Consider the following 17,094-nt stretch of genomic DNA (forward strand, 5'->3'; position numbering starts at 1 on the left):
GGGTGAGTGGGGGAAGGTGCTGGCTGGGGGCAGTGGGGTGGGACTGGGAGGGTGACCAGATGTCCTGATTGTATAGGGACAGTTGTGATATGCGGGGCTTCTTCCTTATATAGGGGCCTATTACCCCCCACACTCTGCTCTTGCCATCTGGGCACCCTAGGGAAGGTGCTGGCTGGGGATGGCGAGGTGGAAGTAGGGGGCGCTGCAACCAGGGAGGGGGGCGGCACTCGCCCTCAGCCCCGGAGGCGCGCGGCGAAAGGCAAAGGAGGCGGGCTCCGGGAAGCGCCGGGCTCGCGCCGCGGCCAGTCCCGCCCCGAGCCGTTGCTATGGGCACCGGGTAGCGTCCGTTGAGGTCGGCGGCTCATCTGCCCGCGGCTGCCCGGCCCGGCCCCGCCATGAGCCTGGACGATGTCCGCGTGCAGTGGATGCGGGACCGGGTGCTGAACGCCCTGGGCCTCTCGGACCAGGCGCCCTTCGAGGAGCTGCTGAACCGGGGCGATGGCGAGGAGGGCGAGACCGTGCTGCGCTTCCTCAACCAGCGCGCGGCCGGCGAGGAGGGGGAGGTGGCGGGGGCCGCGCTGCTGCTGCGGACCGAGCTGCGCCAGGAGGAGATCGAGATCGAGATCGGTCCGTCCCTGCGCCGCGCCTGCCCGCCCCGCGCGTCTCTCCGTCCGCGGTGTGACCCCCGGCCCGGCGCCCCGCCTGCCCGTCCGTCCTTGCCCGGTGGCCCCGTCCGTTCGGCGTCTGTCCCCTGTGCTCCCCTGTCCGCCCGCCCATCCTGTGTCCTCCTCTCAGTCCAACCGTCCCCCGCCCTTTCCTTGCCCACCAACTGCCCGTCTGCCCTTCCCCTCTGTGCCCCCTCCATCCCGTGTCCCCCCGTTTATGCCTTGTGCTCTAGTCTGTCCACGGGGCTGGCCCTCTCTTGTGTTTTCCCTCCATCCATCTATCCATCCTCTGTGTTCCCCATGTCCTTCCTCCGTGTCCCATCTATCGGTACATCCATCCCCTGTGTGTCCCTCTCCGTGTCCATCCCTTGTGCAGGGGTGCTGGAACAATTTTTATAGGGGGGTATGTTGAGAGCCATTGAACCAAACTGTAAACCCCATATATAATAATCACTTCCATCCAGGGGGTGAGGTGGCAACACCCAAAGTTCCATCACCAATGCCCCGTGTCCCCTGACTGTCTGTCTGTCCAGCCCATGTCTCCTTGTCAACCTCACTTGGGATATATCCAGCCATCTCCCTTATCCCCCTTGTCTTCCATGCTCCTCTTTTGTCTGTCCATCCCCCATTTCCATCTCCTGTGATCCTCCATCCATCACATGGTGCCCCCTGCCAATCCACCCTCTGTCTGCTCATCCCATGTCCCTCTGTCCATTTCCTGTGTCCATGTGCCTGTCCACGTGTCTCATGTCAGTGTTCCTATGCCTGTGCACTGTCCACATCCAGCCATATGGGCATATATCCATATGTTCCCTGCATCTATGTATCTCCATGTCAGTGTGCTTTTGTAACCCCCCGTCCATGCATAGGGCTCTGTATCTATGCAGCCCATGTGTCTGTCTCATCTCTGTCGGTGTGACCGCATGTCAGATTTGCATTTGTTTTGTACACATGTGTCATTTTGATCCTGTACAGTAGAAACAGAGGAGCCTACCATATCTGAAAATGAAAAGGAGGAAGATCCAGATAACCCTCGTCAGGAGGAGTTGGCTGAGGCTGCCTCAGTTGGAGCAGCAGAAGGAAGTATGTATGATCAGTAGATCTTGCAAGTAGCTTGAAGTTCATTGCTGGGGATGAGTACGTCAGGATTATGCTTTACCCAGCATGGCATAAGTAAGGAAGTTTGTTTGTTATACCCTAAAAGCCTTAATATAAAGGAACACTGTAAACCTGAAATCATCAAATTAAAATACTTAATTAAAAATAGTTGAACTTACTACACTGGACATAAAATCCCTTTATTGACTTTTGTTTGATGTGTTTTTTAAAATCACAGTTTTCTCTCTCGATTTGTGAAGGGTCTGCACAAACAAAACAACCTAACTAACTGATTATGCACAAAGTGCTGTCAAATGCACAAAGTAAACAACAGGGGAAAACTGATCATAGCGAAACACTGCAACCAACTATAAACAAAGGGAAGTCAAATGCACAAAATTACCAAACAAAAAACAGATTTTTTTTCTAATTTCAGCTTTAGTAATAGTAGGTGTTACTTTTATCAATAGTAGGTAAAAACTTTTCAGACAAATGTAATTAACAATAAAATTGACAGTGTTGCATTAAACACATAGAGAGCTACTCACACAAACTGTTTTTAGAAGTGTCCCATCTGAGGCATCATCTATCTCAGGGGTTTTCAAACTATTTTTGCTGGGCCCCTCTTGGAAAATATTTCAGGCTGTGATGACCTCCCCAAAAAGTGATAGCAAATTACTACACATACTCATAGAAGTGTACTCATGGTATTGCCACCCTTACGTCTGAACTACCTTCAGAGCTGTCTGGTCAGAGAGTGGCAGCTGCTGGCCAGCCACCAGCTCTGAAGGCAGCACTGCCATCAGTAGCAGTGCAGAAGTAGGGTGGCATGGTATGGTATTGCCATCCTTCTGTACTGCTGCTGTTGGTGGCACTGCCTTCAGAGATGGGTGGCCAGAGAACTGTGGCTGCTGTACCCACCCTTCCAGCTCCCTATTCTCCCAGCAATATTGTTATGATTTCATGACCACTCTACAATAGCCTTTTGACCCCCTTTTGGGTCAGGATCCCCAGTTTAAGAAACACTGGTCTATCTCATGTCCATATGTGAAATTTAACTGAGAATTCCAACTTAACTGAGTCCTGATATTGTGCGTCTACAATGTACATATAAGGAACGAGTGAAACTCTTGTTATAATATTGCTCGTTATGAAAATACCTCACTCAAAATGTTTTTCTTCCCAAATTGACACATTTTGGTGCAGTAGCTTAGAATGACTTTGAGCATTGTAATTTCTGTGCTGAGGTACTCTTCATACAAGAGGTGAAGGATTCACATTGCAGGAAAGAAACTAAGCAATTAAAAACTGGAGGTTGGCCTACGCCAGCTGATTTGTACTTGCGGGGCTTGGGCTAAGGGGCTGTTTTATTGCAGTGTAGACATTTGGACTTGGGCTGGCACCTGGGCTCTAGAACCCTGTGATGTGGGAGGATCCAAGAGCTTGGGCTGCAGCCTGAGTGCAAACGTCTACAACCGCAATTAAACAGCCCCTTAGCCTCAGCCCTGCGAGCCCAAGTCAGCTGGCCTGGGCCAGCTACAGGTGTCTAATTGCAGTGTAGACATACACTAGGAAGATGCAGTGAAGAAATTCAGAGGGACATATTCAGTCTTGGTAAATTCCACTGACTTGAATGGCATTACTCCCACATACAATAGGACTTAACCTGTGATATTTATTCCACGAACAGACTTCTTTAGCAGAGATCTGAGGCCAATTAAAGTCTGTTTCTCCAGGCCTGTAACTCTGATTTTGCAGTGTGAAATAGATTTTGTCTAGAGTGGATGGCAAACTAATATCTGATACGGTTTTTCAGGAGTTCTGCTACAGTACTTTCCTTAAAAGACATCACTTGATTTGGCTTGTTTCTTCATCTTATCAGCTGCTGTGTTGTTTCTCTTACTGAGTGACTGGGAAAGAAAAACCAAAAAACTCTTCACCCAGCACAATTATGGCAGTTACTTAAACTGATCTGTCTTTGAAGAGGTGATTCTTTCAGGGTCCCAGAGACCTGTCACTATCTTTATATACTGAGACCATCAAGACAGACAGATTTAAATGTAAATCCCTTCAGTAGGGTTTAAGAGGACCATAATGTAGTCATGCTGGATGTAAAGCCTTGCTTTTATTCCATTTTAACTAGTTCAGAATAAAGGTAAACAAAGTAAACAAGTGCAGAATTTGTCCCAGTAAATTTTTAATATTATGGCACAATAGGCTTTCACAAAAAAGTAGAAAGAAAAGTGAAAGTGATTAAACAGCCAGCAAGAGAACTGTTATGACTGTTCCTTTGTTATGTAGGCATAATGTCTTGAGCCCCCACTCTTTGGGCACTTCCCACCAGCACATTTCTACCAGTGAAGGCCATGACTGAGCCATAAGTATTTGGCTAGACCAGGGGTAGGCAACCTATGGCACACGTGCCAAAGGCAACATGTGAGCTGATTTTCAGTGGCACTCACACTGCCCGGGTCCTGGCCACCGGTCCGAGGGGCTCTGTATTTTAATTTAAAATATTTAAGAAGCTTCATTTAAAATTAAAAACCTTATTTACTTTATATACAACAATAGTTTAGTTATATATTATACACTTATAGAAAGAGACCTTCTAAAACATTAATGTATTACTGGCACGCAAAACCTTAAATTAAAGTGATTAAATGAAGACTCGGCACACCACTTCTGAAAGGTTGCCAACCCCTGGGCTAGACAAATGCACCTATGACTTTTGAAATATGTTGATCTATTTTTTCCATCACAGTTCAATTATAGGCATTAGAAATTGTAAACAAGCCCTAGTTACTAGGGAAGAACAGCAGGGGTACATGCATAATTAGGAATACATTGAGATCCTGTTCTGCAGAAATGGAACAGTGAGAATCACAAATGTATGATTAATGAGTAGATTGGGTGGCTACTTTGTGAAAGACCAGCAAAGCTGTTCTTTCGTTTATTTCAGGACTATAATTTGAGTTTGACACGTTGGTTCTGAAAGATTGGAATAGGTGAGCTTCATTGATTTCCTCTTCTGTGAATTTCTTTATTAGAGAGGGATTGGAAAAGCAAAGCATCTGCTTCAGAATTTCTAGACACTAAATCTTTGCGAGATACATCACATCTATCCATTGTGTCGGGTTTGAGTGACCTAGCCCAAGGATTTGCAGGTGAAAGCAGAGAGCAAATATTCAAAGTAAGTCCATTACATTTTACTTTTGTTTTCTTGAGGAATCTGAAGGGGCTGTGTTTGTGATATGAACATTTAAATGTGTGAATGTTTCAAGAAACCTTATGTAGAGTTAAAGATGTAAAACAGCATACTGTGATCCTAGAGCAGGGGTCGGCAACCTTTTTGGCCTGAGGGCCACATCTGGGTGGGAAAATTGCATGCAGGGTCATGAATATAGGGCTGAGGCAGGGGTGCGGGAGGGAGTGTGGTGTGCAGGAAAGGGCTCAGGGCAAGGGGTTGGGGTGCAGGAAGGGTGTGGGGTGCAGCGGTGGGCTGAGGGCAGGGGTGCAGGAGGGGTTCTGGGTGTGCGCTTCGGCCCGGCGCCACTTACCTTGAGCGGCTCTGGGATGGCAGCATCATGCAGCAGGGCGAAGGCAGGCTCCCTGGCCCTATACCACTCCCAGAAGCAGCCAGCACCACATCCCTAGGTGGGGGCGGGACAGCGTGCTCTGCATGCTGCCCTCATCTGCGGGTGCCTCCCCCGAAGCTCCTGTTGGCCATGGTTCCCTGTTCCCGGACAATGGGAGGGGGTGGTGCCTGCAGGCGAGGGCAGTGCACAGAACCCTCTGCTCCCTCATCCCTAGGGGCCACAGGGATGTGCCAGCCACTTCTGGGAGCAGCACGGGGCTAGGGCAGGCAGGCCACCTGCCTTAGCCTCGCTGTGCCACGAGGCTGGCAATCCTACAGGCTGGCTCCAAAGCCCTGACCCACCGGCCATAGTTTGCCCACCCCTGTCCTAGAGCAAGATAAAACATACAAGCATCTGATTTTCCAACTGAAACAGAATGCAATAGGATACACTCTGTGCAGGCCATGCAGGGAGCTCTCTCATCGCTAGGAGATACCTCTGCCTGGTCTGATGCCCCCTTGCTTGCTTGCACTGGAGCCCCTCTCTAGGAGTCACAGTGGTTTCTCTTCCTGGCTTGGCCCTCCAGCCAGGTCACTATATAGTTTTCCCCTGCTGTGATTAACAAAGTCTCATCAGACCAGCTGTCCAGGTACCATTCCAGGCACTCTTCCCATTCAAGACTGTGCCACTTTCCCATTGTCTGGTAGGGGAACCCAGGCTCATCTGCTACTCCAGGTTCCAGTCCAGGGACTCTACTATCAGCAGCCAAGGTCTGCATGGTCTCAACCCTTGCTGCTGTTTCCCTGGGCTTCTTCCTACTCCATACTCTGCAGTCTTCTTTCTCTGTCACCCTTCTGGGGGAAAACCCTTCTGTCAGAGTCCTAGGGCTTCTGCTTCCCCGCTGATTTTCCTTCTTCTCTCCTTACTAGGCCCAGCAAGTGACTGAAGCCCCCTTATGCCCCCACTTCCTGGCTTTATATGAGTCCCTCCTACTCCTCTCCAGATGGTCTCCATCTTCAGTTAGTATTGTCAGTTAGGCCTAAGTCTTCCTCCAGGTGCAGCCTGTTAGGTTAATTAGCCACTTCTGAGCCACCTTAACCCCTTCAGAGGTGGTGTGGGGTGAACACAAATCCCACTGTGGTGTCCAGTATCAAGCCTCTGGCAGTGGCCTGTGCCTGATGCTTCAGAGAAAGGTGAAAAGCCCCTATAATTCAACTTTGGCTGTTGTGCAGTGCTGTACAGGCACTGTGAATCACTGTCCCTGACATAGGTTTTCAATACTTATGGTTACAATGAATATATCAATGGGTTGTTTGTGTACCACATACTACACCACCAACCTCTAGATTTGTTTGCATCAAACAGCTAGCAAAGTTCATAATTAGCTAGAACCAATAAGTAACAATAGTGTGCGAAGGAGGTGGGAAGGACACTAGGCCCTTGGCCACAGGTTACTTGTCACTTAATGTTCACCTAAGGATGCATGCTAACAGGGCTCTTGCCTCTTTGAGGCTGTCAGGATGTAGTCACTTAATTAATCTCATTGTATGACTGGTGTCTTTTTCTGAACTCCCAGTCTTTTCTCCTTCCACTTGAGTAGCTGGATGTATGTTTATGTGTTCCTTTGAGGCTATCATCAATGGCATTGTGGTCTGTACCTCTCTCTGATTTGAAACTGACAGTGCTCAGTTCTTGATACTCTTAGCTTCCATAGGCTTGGGAGGCAAAATTCTTAGGTTGCTCCCAAAGCTGAATATTTGTATATTTGTAGGTGTGTGTTTTCTTTTTAATTTTGTTTTTGTGTTAGTGGTTTATGTGGCACAATAACATAAACATACTGGAGTAAGAGATGGAATTGATTCTGTCCTCCTGGTAACTAACAGAACTCTAAATCTGTTGTAGGATTTGTTTAAGAAATGTGTCAGCAAATAATCGCATTCATATTTGATTACATTGCTTACCATCTTTCTTATGTTTCAGATCATAAAACAGACAGTTTACAACCTATATTTTCATGTGGCTTTTAATGACATTTCTGAAGAATTTGTACATGATGATATTATGTTCTTTCTCAGAGATACAAGAGGTATTATGACTGAACGTTTTCAATGTTTGTATTAAAAAGCACTTTAGACTAAGAAATGATGATGATTGGGATTTAGGACAATGTGTATTCAGGATGAATAGACATGTGTGGTCTCAGAACAGGCCTGGGAGCCATAAACTTCTGAGGTTTAATCTGTCTTTGGCATCCACTTTGTGGAAAGTCATCTAAGCTGTCTGCCTTCATTCCCCCATTTTACAGATGGGAATAAGACTTGCATACCTCCCTGAGAGGAAGTACTGAGGTTTAATTACTGAATGTTTGTAGGAAGCTTTGAAGATGAAAAGTTGTATATGATGTTAGGCACTAAGGTGATGATGAAGATAACTGAGCTATACTTTAGTGTCTCAAGCTTGTTATATGGACAAGGGTTGTTTACATGGCTCAAATTCTGATATGCAGTACGAGTACATAAAACACAAATCTTGTTTTAACAGTTAATAATTTGTCCTGAAAACAGTGACAATGTCTGCTGCAGGCTATAGTGACCTTAACCCTGAGGCATTGTCCAGACCCAATCCTTAACCCTATCCTGGTGCCACCTCACTGTAATACTAGACAGGGGCTATCAAATAGTCTCAGCCTGAGCTTGGCAGAACTAACCAGTGTAGGGTGAGCAGATGTCCCGATTTGATAGGGACAGTCCTGATATTTGGGGCTTTGTCTTATATAGGCACCTATTACCCCCCTCCTGTCCCGATTTTTCTCATTAATTTTTCAACATTTCCAGCAAAAAATAATTGGCATTTTTTGATGAATTCTGTGCAAGATTTTCCCATTAGCTCTGAAGAGTGAGAAGCTGGAAATTAAAACAGCATCTCCAGAAGACATGACAGAGGAAAGAACCACCACTAAGCCATCAAGCTGGCATATAAAAACTTATAGTAGAATGATCCATCTGATCTCCTTTTGCTTGCTTATAACCTGCTTTAGAGTATTTGAGAGTCCAGGCAGGTTTCATTTATAAGTAGCTGAGTGAATTGGTTCAAGTCATATCCAGTTTATTCCCAGATATATTTACTTTTTAGAATGATTAACATTTAATTGCTCCTTATGCAGGAACACATCAGCACTGGTTTTAATGACTGCTTTCTGTACCAAGTAGCAAAATGTAACACTTATTATTTATTACTGTCTAGAAACAGTTAGTGAGCCTAATGATGTGAACGAAGCTAATGAAATTCTGCCTGAATTGCTCGAGTGTGGCATTCTGAATGGTCACACTCTTTTGATGCTGAAGAATATTTTCTCACAGGTAAAGGTGTTACCATTTCTGCGTATGGACCCCTGAAGTTTTTGTTAGAGTCTAATCCATTTAGTACAAGGTTGATATTATCAGCACACAGTAAATTCTAATAGTTGCTAAGCTAATCTGATTTACCCACTTTAAATTTATATATAATATTTAATTTGAATCCCCCCCCATGAGTTTAGGGAAGAGTGTGGAGAGAGCTGATATTTGAACTCATTGCATGTTCCAAGTGTGGGGGGTGTCTGGGAATGTAATAACACATGCCTTTATTTATACATGAGAGTCAGGTGAGGCTGAAGGAAGCTTTCAGATAGGGTGTGAAGACAGAATAAAAAAGGATGACTGGGCTATTACCCCATAAGATTTGAGGAGAAAATCATGCCTATAAAGAGATGAAATGAATTATAGTTAGTCATGTGCAATAGATCCAAAGGTTTGTTAAATTAGTAGTTAGAAATTTGACTGGATGTTGATCTTTGAAAATTGTGAACAGTCTAATTTATGGTACATGTTTGCATTTCAGGTTTTTTTGCCTGCTTTGTCCCATAATCAGCACAAGGCTGAGGAACCTGCCTTTCATCCAGACACCGAAAAGCCAGAGGCTGAAGACAAGCGTTTAGCTGAAGCTGAGCCTCTTGAAAAAAAGAAAGAGCAGTCTGTGGAATTTCACAGTTTTCACATAATAAGGAATGAGTTCTTAATGAACATGCAGAAATTCCTAAGCCATATTCAAAGGACTATACAGCAGATTGAAGGCAAGTGTCTCCCCCTGCCCTACACTTGATATTTACATTACATGACAGTGGAAAGAAATTAATTCAGGTTTGGCTTTGTTTCAAATAGTGATACTCAGCCTGTAGTTGTATAATTGCATGCAGCTCCTGGGGAGTCTCCAGATTTGATCAGAGGCCCTCTTCTGTGATGATAAGAGCATTACATACAGCTTTATACATGCAAGGGAGCATGGAGCAAATAGACCAGATCTGTAATAAATATCCTGCCAAGGAGTCAGGAATAGGAGTGGGAGAGAGGCTAAACTCCCCTAACTGCCTTCCAACAGTCATGTGGAGGGAGAGTGAGGGAGGGGAGCACAGAAGTATAGGAATTACCTACTGGATCAGGCTTTTGGTCTCTCCAGTCCAGAATCCCGTCTCTGACAATGGCCATCACCAGATGCTTCAGAGGAAGGTGCAAGAGCCCCAGAATAGGTAGATGTGGGATAATCTGCCCCAATGATGCCTCAGCCTAATTCCTAGTAGTTAGAGATTGTTTTAAACCCTGGAAGTGAGAGGTGTGGGGGGCGTTACACTTCCAAAAACTCTGGAGAGAGAGGAAACTTTTGGCCAAAATCGCCGATAGAATAAGCGGAAGGTTTACTAGCTGTCCTCAGATAGATACCTAGATGGAAGGTTTGTGCTCTTTTCATTGTATTATTTGAATGGTGTTGATGAAGCATATTGGGGAAATAAAATGGCTAACTGAGTCTAACTGCATTTTGTTCCAACAGGAGAGATTAAATTGGAGATGCCAACTATAAATCTAGATGCAGAAGTGAGTGAACTTGCCACAGATCCAGAAGTAATTGAAACATTGGAGCACTGTGGAATGACCTGGCTAACATTAATATCCACAGCCATTGAGGAACAACTCAGAAAGGTCCCACAGGTAACATTGCTAATAACCACTCAGCATGCCAAAACTGATCTCTCCATTACTGGTTTGTGCTCAGTGTTATTCTCTGTTTGATTGCCCAAAAGGGTGTGGTTTCCATCTGCTGACTAATATAATACTGATATATACTTTATCCCCATCTTCTGAATCTTCAGCGACATAAACTTGGATAATGGAGTGTACATTTTCAAAATCATCATTGTTAGCTGTCTCCCTGTTAGTCAAATCAATGTGATAAACATTACATAATGTTAAAAACTGCAATGACATTTTGTTTTAATTTAACACTTATTTATCCCTGAAATCTTTATGAATATTCAAAAATTCTCACTATAAGGACCTGATTCTGCAAACAGTTACACACACAAGTAACTTTATGGAAGTGAGTAAGCCCATTAAAGTCAACCTGACTACTCATATCTATAAAGTTACTCATATGCATAAGTGTTTGCAGAACTGGGGCCTAAAGCCCCAATCCTGCAATTAGTTCCATATGGCAGACCCCACTGCCTGTGTGAAGCCTCATTAACTTCAGGGATCTGCTTGTGTGGGGCTTATCTCCTGACTGGAGCCTAAATTGGCAAATATTTCTTCCTTTAGGAAGTGCTCTGTGTTTCAGAAATGTCTTATGGCCACATTATGCAGGTGTAACCATATACATATCTTTATTGATGCAGCCTTGTTTAGTGCACTGAACATGTTGCAAATAAAAGCTTAAGAAATGTGAGCATGGTTATAATTCCCCCCCAGTCATAAAGAGAATTCTAATGCCTTTCCTTGCTTCCTCTCATCCTTAGGGTAATGGCCCACTAGCAGAAATTGACCTGTGGCGTGAAAGAAATGCTACTCTAAGTGCTCTGACTGAACAGATAAAGCTCCCATTAGTGAAAAAAATCTTAGCAATACTAAAGGAAGCTGAATCTGGACTTCTTGAAAATTTGCAGATAGTCATAAGTGATCTTAGCAGGCACCATGTGGAAGCTGTAGATAATGTTAGGTTTCTTTCAACTCTGGAGCGCCATTTGAAGGTATGTTTATCTAATGATACTTCGGAAGATTTGTCAGTGTTTAATTCAGTCATGTTTTTCTTTTGATATAAGCCCAGCTCTTCTTTTTTATTTTTCCTATCATTTTTTTTATTAATAATAAAAATACACTGTGATGTGCTTAGATAGTGAAAAAGAAAACAATGCTCGTTTAGCTTCTCTTCCTAGGTGAAGAGTTGTTCGCATTGCAGTGATCAATAGAGAGGAGAGTGTATTCTGTCTCATAGATAAGTGGTTTGTAACCTTTTTAGGCAACTGTACAAGTTTACTGAATTAATGCCTGATTCAACTCTTATTGACAATGGGAGTTGGATCAGGGTCCCAAGATCGTGGCTGCCTCATCTACTGCATGTCAACTCTCTATGCCCACTAGACCTTGATGGAACGTGGGCTGCTTCAATCCCCACTTTTGGAACTGACTTTACTGGAAGTTGTACTTGTGCATAGTAACTGAAAGTAGAATTAGGTCTGAGATTTTAGTCACTTAGATAGGAAGTGCTGGCTATTATACCACAGCCTCGGTGGAGTCACTTAACATGGGTAATAAAATGAGCGAATAAATAAAACCAAAGATTTGTCATTGCTCCATTTTTGGACCAGTTTCTGCTGCTGAATGCACTCATGAGTCTCCTGTTAAAGGAGCTAGGACTCATTCAAGCATTCAGAGGTAGATTTGGGCAATAAGTACTGGCAGTCTTTAATAGAAACTAGAATTTTAATGAGAAAACAAATTGCCAGAACCTGAATATTCACATCTGTAGACCCAGTCCTGCAGACACTTAGGCACATGAGTAACTTTAAAGTTACTGACGCATAGGTTTGCTGGATTTGGCCATATGTTTGTTAGTCTCATAAATTCTCTTGAGCCCAAGTATTTAGTTTTAATAGAGTAGGTTTCTGTTTTTTCATGGCAATCTTATTCACAATATTTATCCTCTATTTAAAAGAATTTAACTCATGGCACTGGATTTAATATTGTCTTGGATACAATTCCTTCAATGATGAACGCACTGAGAATGGTTTGGATTATCTCACGGCATTACAACAAGGATGAGCGGATGATACCCCTCATGGAAAGAATTGCATGGGAAATTACAGCAAGGGTCTGCAAAGTTGTGGATTTACGGACTTTGTTTAAGTAAGCAGTAGATTCTTACTTAACTAGGTCATAATTGTTAGTAGCTTTAAATATCTTACAGTAAGTATGATAGGTACCAATCTTATCAAGTATGTCTTACTTATATTCAGGAGCTTTCATTATATTTAGCAAATTTAAAGGCACATTTGAGAAGTTCAGTATATGCACTCTCATATATTATTGAAGCAGCTTTAAAGATGGGGGTACTGGTTCCCTTTTGACATGGGCTGGTATAAAGTAGTAGTAACTCTATTGAAATCAGTGGAATTCCAGTGGTACAAATATGATGTAAGTGCTATCAGAATCAGCCCTGAAATCTTTCTTCCTTTTGAACTTTTCAAAAACCAAAGTCTTGAAATGTTCTTGAGGGCGAGATAGTATTGGGAAATTTTAAGTTTTAGCTAGATTTCATTAAAATAGAAGACTTTATTGAACCAAGATATTCTAGCTCAATGAAAGCATCATTTCATATTAAACCTTTAAAGGTTCTTGTCAGTCTTCTAACTGCTTTGTTTTGTTTAATAGAGAAGATAGAAGCATTGCAAAAACTAAATTGTTGGAAGCCAAAGGCACTCTTGAAATGTGGAAAAAATCCTATTTCGATATTCGTGCCCAAATTGAAGCCTCAGGAAGAGACCAACGATGGGAATTTGACCGAAGGCGTCTATTTGAAAAAACAGATTATATGGCTTTGATCTGTCAAGATCTGTATGATATTGTGCAGGTAGTAATGTGTGTGGTTTTAAATAAAAGGATTGTGTATCTAGATTCCCTAGCTGTGAGAGATTGTTTTGCATTGTATTGTATTTGCTGAATTTAATGAAATGTTAGTAACCTTTAAGAAATTTGCTAGTGGGCTCATCTGGCAGATTCTTCGTAATACTGTTAGGGTGACCAGATGTCCCAATTTTATAGGGACAGTCCCGATTTTTGGGTCTCGTTCTTATATAGGCTCCTATTACCACCCCCCCGTCCCGATTTTTCACACTTGCTGTCTGGTCACCCTAGATACTGTTGTAGTAGAAATGTATATCTCCTGCCTCCCAGGTTGCTGGACTCTAAGCACTTTTTCTAATATACATAAGGTGGCAGAGGAGGGAAGGCAGATGGTTTCTGCCTGCTTGAGCACTTATTATCTGATCTTGGAATACAATTGGCCTTGATCTCAGTGTGGGCCAAGTAAGTTGGAGGAAAAAGAAAAGGATCAAACTCTGGAGAAGGAAGTTCAAAAAAAGATAAAATTATGTGGGTGTAATAATTATCGACCCAAGTCTTCAATGGGAGCCATGCGGATAGATTCTGATGCCTGCAGAGTCTCAATGGTTTCTATAGGAGTGTGTGGGCATAGGGGTCTGCTCACCAGTACCCCATTATGGAATGGGTTCCTATATCTGGGTCAACCTCTGTAGGACCAGAAATGGATGCTGACTTTAATTCAAATTGGGCTCTTTATTTGGAGATGGATAATGTGATTCACCACCAAATTTACTCATTATTATATTATCATTAAAATAATTTAAATGTTTTAAGAGGTCTTGTATTTTAAATGTGTACTTTTAACACTGAAGAATAAATGTAATGTTTTAAGAACAAATTCATAGACATAAATAGAGGAACAGTTATCCAAAACTACAACCAAATCTTGCAGAGCTTTATGCTTGTGTTTAACTTGAGGCAATGGACAGTCCCACTGATGTCAGTGGGATTAATTATGTGTGTGTGTAGTTAAGCACATGCTTAAGTCTTCTCAGGATCAGGGCCTTAGTCTGGAAAAAATATATTTTAATAGATTTACATTATTGCTAACTCTATACATATTTAAAACAATCAAATATTTTTATATATTAGTCACTTTTAGGATTTAGTATCTATCAGAATTATATTAAATATCAGTGAACATACTTTGTTTTGGGGGAAAATAATCCCTGAAACTGTGGGAGTTTTCCATGTACAGTATTTTAGAAAATTTGACACACATAAAAGGTCAGTATGTCAAATGCAAGATAATAGGTCAGAATTATGGAAATTCTTGTTTGATCACATTGACATAATAAATATAATGTTTGTGGATGAGTGAGTTTTTGATCAGAAAGTATATCTTGAGGTAAGAGAAAGGATATAAACTTTGTAGTAACTAGCAATATATTCCTACCAGCAGGAATGGGAATTTTGTTTGAATATTGGGCACCTAGATTTTTATATGGAATTGTATAGTCTTTTATGGGAATATACAAAATGTATGTCAGTGTAAGAATTATTTATTTCGTCTATGTAAAAGTTATTTATTAAAGGAAAGAATACACAAAAATATTGTTTTGGCTGAAAGATAGTTAAAAATAATTTCTGTTTGTCTGAACAAACAGGTTATTGAAGAGTTCTACAATATATTTGGTACTGAACTGAAGGCTGTCACTGGAGATCCAAAGCGCATTGATGATGTATTGCGAAGGGTTGATGGGCTGATTAGTCCTATGGAAGTGCTGACTTTTGACCCTTTTAGCATCAAATGTGCATCTCAGTGGAAATTTGTTATGGAAGATTTTAAATCGGAAGTGCTGGTAGGTAGCAGGTCCTGTGCTGGTTATTTCTATAACACTGTATATCTTCCTTCTAGAATTTCAAAATTTAAACTTAAAATAAATGCAAGCCTGAAAAGTAAAAAATAAATGAATCAATAATAAAATAAACATGGCCAAACATTTTAATTTGGAGTTTTGGGAGGAAGCCAAGGGTTATTTTTGTTTGTTTGTTTTACACTTTGCATGTGAACGTAGAGCTGGTGAAAGGTGCTGGTTCATTCAAAGCCCTGGAGTTTGAAGCTCTTTGTTAATTGAGCAGTGCTAGAATTTGCCTTCCTGACACTCACCTGCTACCCTGCCTCTCCTATGACCTAAATGGGAGTTAAGGCTCACACTCCTGGACTCCTTCAGTCCCTCACCTCTCTGCTGAGAAGACCAGCAATGGTACCAGTTGGGATGGTGGGATGTACACTCTTGCCCTGTAGGCATTGGTTTGAGATCCAGTGCCCTCATTTCCCTTAGGCCATTGAACAGGCATCAGTTGGTTTTTGAAAAAAAAAAATCAAATAAAGAGAAGCAAAATTATACTTTAATGTTAGCACAACGTTATGTGTTTTACACCTAGGCCACTCTCTCTTCCTCCCTTTGTCTCTGCAAAGTTAATCCATAAGCAGTTTTGTTTCTTGACTTGCTGTCTTTTTCTTTTCTAGGTTATAGAAAAAGAGGCCAAGAACTTTATTGATGAGTCCTTTAAGACCCTTCGATCAGCAGAGGCTGCTTTTGACATGCTCTTAAACTTTAAACACATCCGCTCTCGGGATGCCATCAATAGACAGATGATGATGAAATTTAATGATATTCTGGCACAGTATTGTAAAGAGGTATTTCACTTAAGAATTTCTTAAGAAACACATAAAATTCTCTACCAAGTAGAAGTATCCCTTCTTGAACAATAAATTTATGTATCTGTCTAGGGACTTACATGACCCCTGTCACCATAGTATCTGAGAGGCTCCCAAGTATTTAGAAATAACGATAACAATCTCTCTCTTTTCTTTGCAGCCTGAAGGAGAAATAGCACAATTAGTATGTAGATATTTATGTATGTGGTTGTCTGTGTTAGGATACTTATTGTGGGTCAAAGGGAGACAAGGTTTGCATTTAGTTCTGTATGCAGTGGGGCCTGGTCATTCTTATTTCTTGTGGGCATGAGTTCTACAGCAGAGGCTGTCAAACGGTGGTCTGTGGGCCACCAGTGGTCCGCGAGCTCCATTCAGGTGGTCCACAGGTAGTTCCCTCTAAGGTGCGCACCTTGGCAGCCATACATGAGAAAATGAAGGGCCACCCACCTAATTAGTAGAACCGTGCAGGCATGGCTCCACTGATTAGGTGCCTGGACCGTGGAGAAGACACACATGTAAGGTGAGGTGCTGGCCTTGGGGGGAACAGGGGATAGGTAGGAGCGGGGCAGTGGGGTGAAAAGAGTGGGTGGAGAGGGGAATTTGGGATGTGAAGGGCTGCGGCGGCCAGAGAAAGAGGCGACTTTCCCCAGCTCCAGAGACCACCCCCCTTCCCAGCCCCAGCTCAGGGGCTGCCGCGGCGGGGAAGAGAGGGCACATCCATTACATTAGAAAGGTAAGACTACTGATATTCAAATGAGTTGTGTGTTTTTATTTGTAGAACAAAAAATGTTTATTATCAAGGGTTTTATTTATGTAGCACTTTTCTCCAAAGTGCTTTACAATAGTTAGCTGATGCTACAAACAACATTTGGAAAGATCATTAAGTGGTCCGCCGAGACCCTTAGCAATTTTCAAGTGGTCCGCGAAAAAAAAGTTTGAGAGCCACCGTTCTACAATATTCCATCTCCTGGTAAAATTATGTCTCCTACGCTCATGAGCCTCCTTGTACTGGATGACAATTTGATAGGAACATACCGGTTGTGGGAGATCAGGGCAATAAAGGGAGCAGTGATTTCTAAGATAGTCCAGGCCAGTCCCACGGAGAGCTTTGAATATCAGAGTAA

The 17,094-nt window shown here is 42.7% G+C and overlaps 1 protein-coding gene across 1 annotated transcript in view; it reads left to right on the forward strand.

Moving 5' to 3' along the window:
• Positions 1 to 323: 323 nt before the first annotated feature.
• DNAH10 (dynein axonemal heavy chain 10) overlaps positions 324 to 17,094 on the forward strand; it is a 92,973-nt gene continuing 76,202 nt past the window's right edge. Inside the window, exons 1-12 of the mRNA XM_044990254.1 lie at positions 324 to 627; positions 1,641 to 1,748; positions 4,811 to 4,953; positions 7,319 to 7,424; positions 8,582 to 8,697; positions 9,218 to 9,449; positions 10,202 to 10,359; positions 11,163 to 11,393; positions 12,359 to 12,549; positions 13,075 to 13,273; positions 14,913 to 15,107; positions 15,779 to 15,949. Coding sequence (XP_044846189.1) covers positions 396 to 627; positions 1,641 to 1,748; positions 4,811 to 4,953; positions 7,319 to 7,424; positions 8,582 to 8,697; positions 9,218 to 9,449; positions 10,202 to 10,359; positions 11,163 to 11,393; positions 12,359 to 12,549; positions 13,075 to 13,273; positions 14,913 to 15,107; positions 15,779 to 15,949 — 2,082 coding nt within the window. The 5' untranslated portion in view covers positions 324 to 395. The remainder of the gene's footprint in view (positions 628 to 1,640; positions 1,749 to 4,810; positions 4,954 to 7,318; positions 7,425 to 8,581; positions 8,698 to 9,217; positions 9,450 to 10,201; positions 10,360 to 11,162; positions 11,394 to 12,358; positions 12,550 to 13,074; positions 13,274 to 14,912; positions 15,108 to 15,778; positions 15,950 to 17,094) is intronic.

Source organism: Mauremys mutica, chromosome 16 (assembly GCF_020497125.1).
Source record: "Mauremys mutica isolate MM-2020 ecotype Southern chromosome 16, ASM2049712v1, whole genome shotgun sequence".
Lineage (NCBI taxonomy): Eukaryota > Metazoa > Chordata > Testudines > Geoemydidae > Mauremys > Mauremys mutica.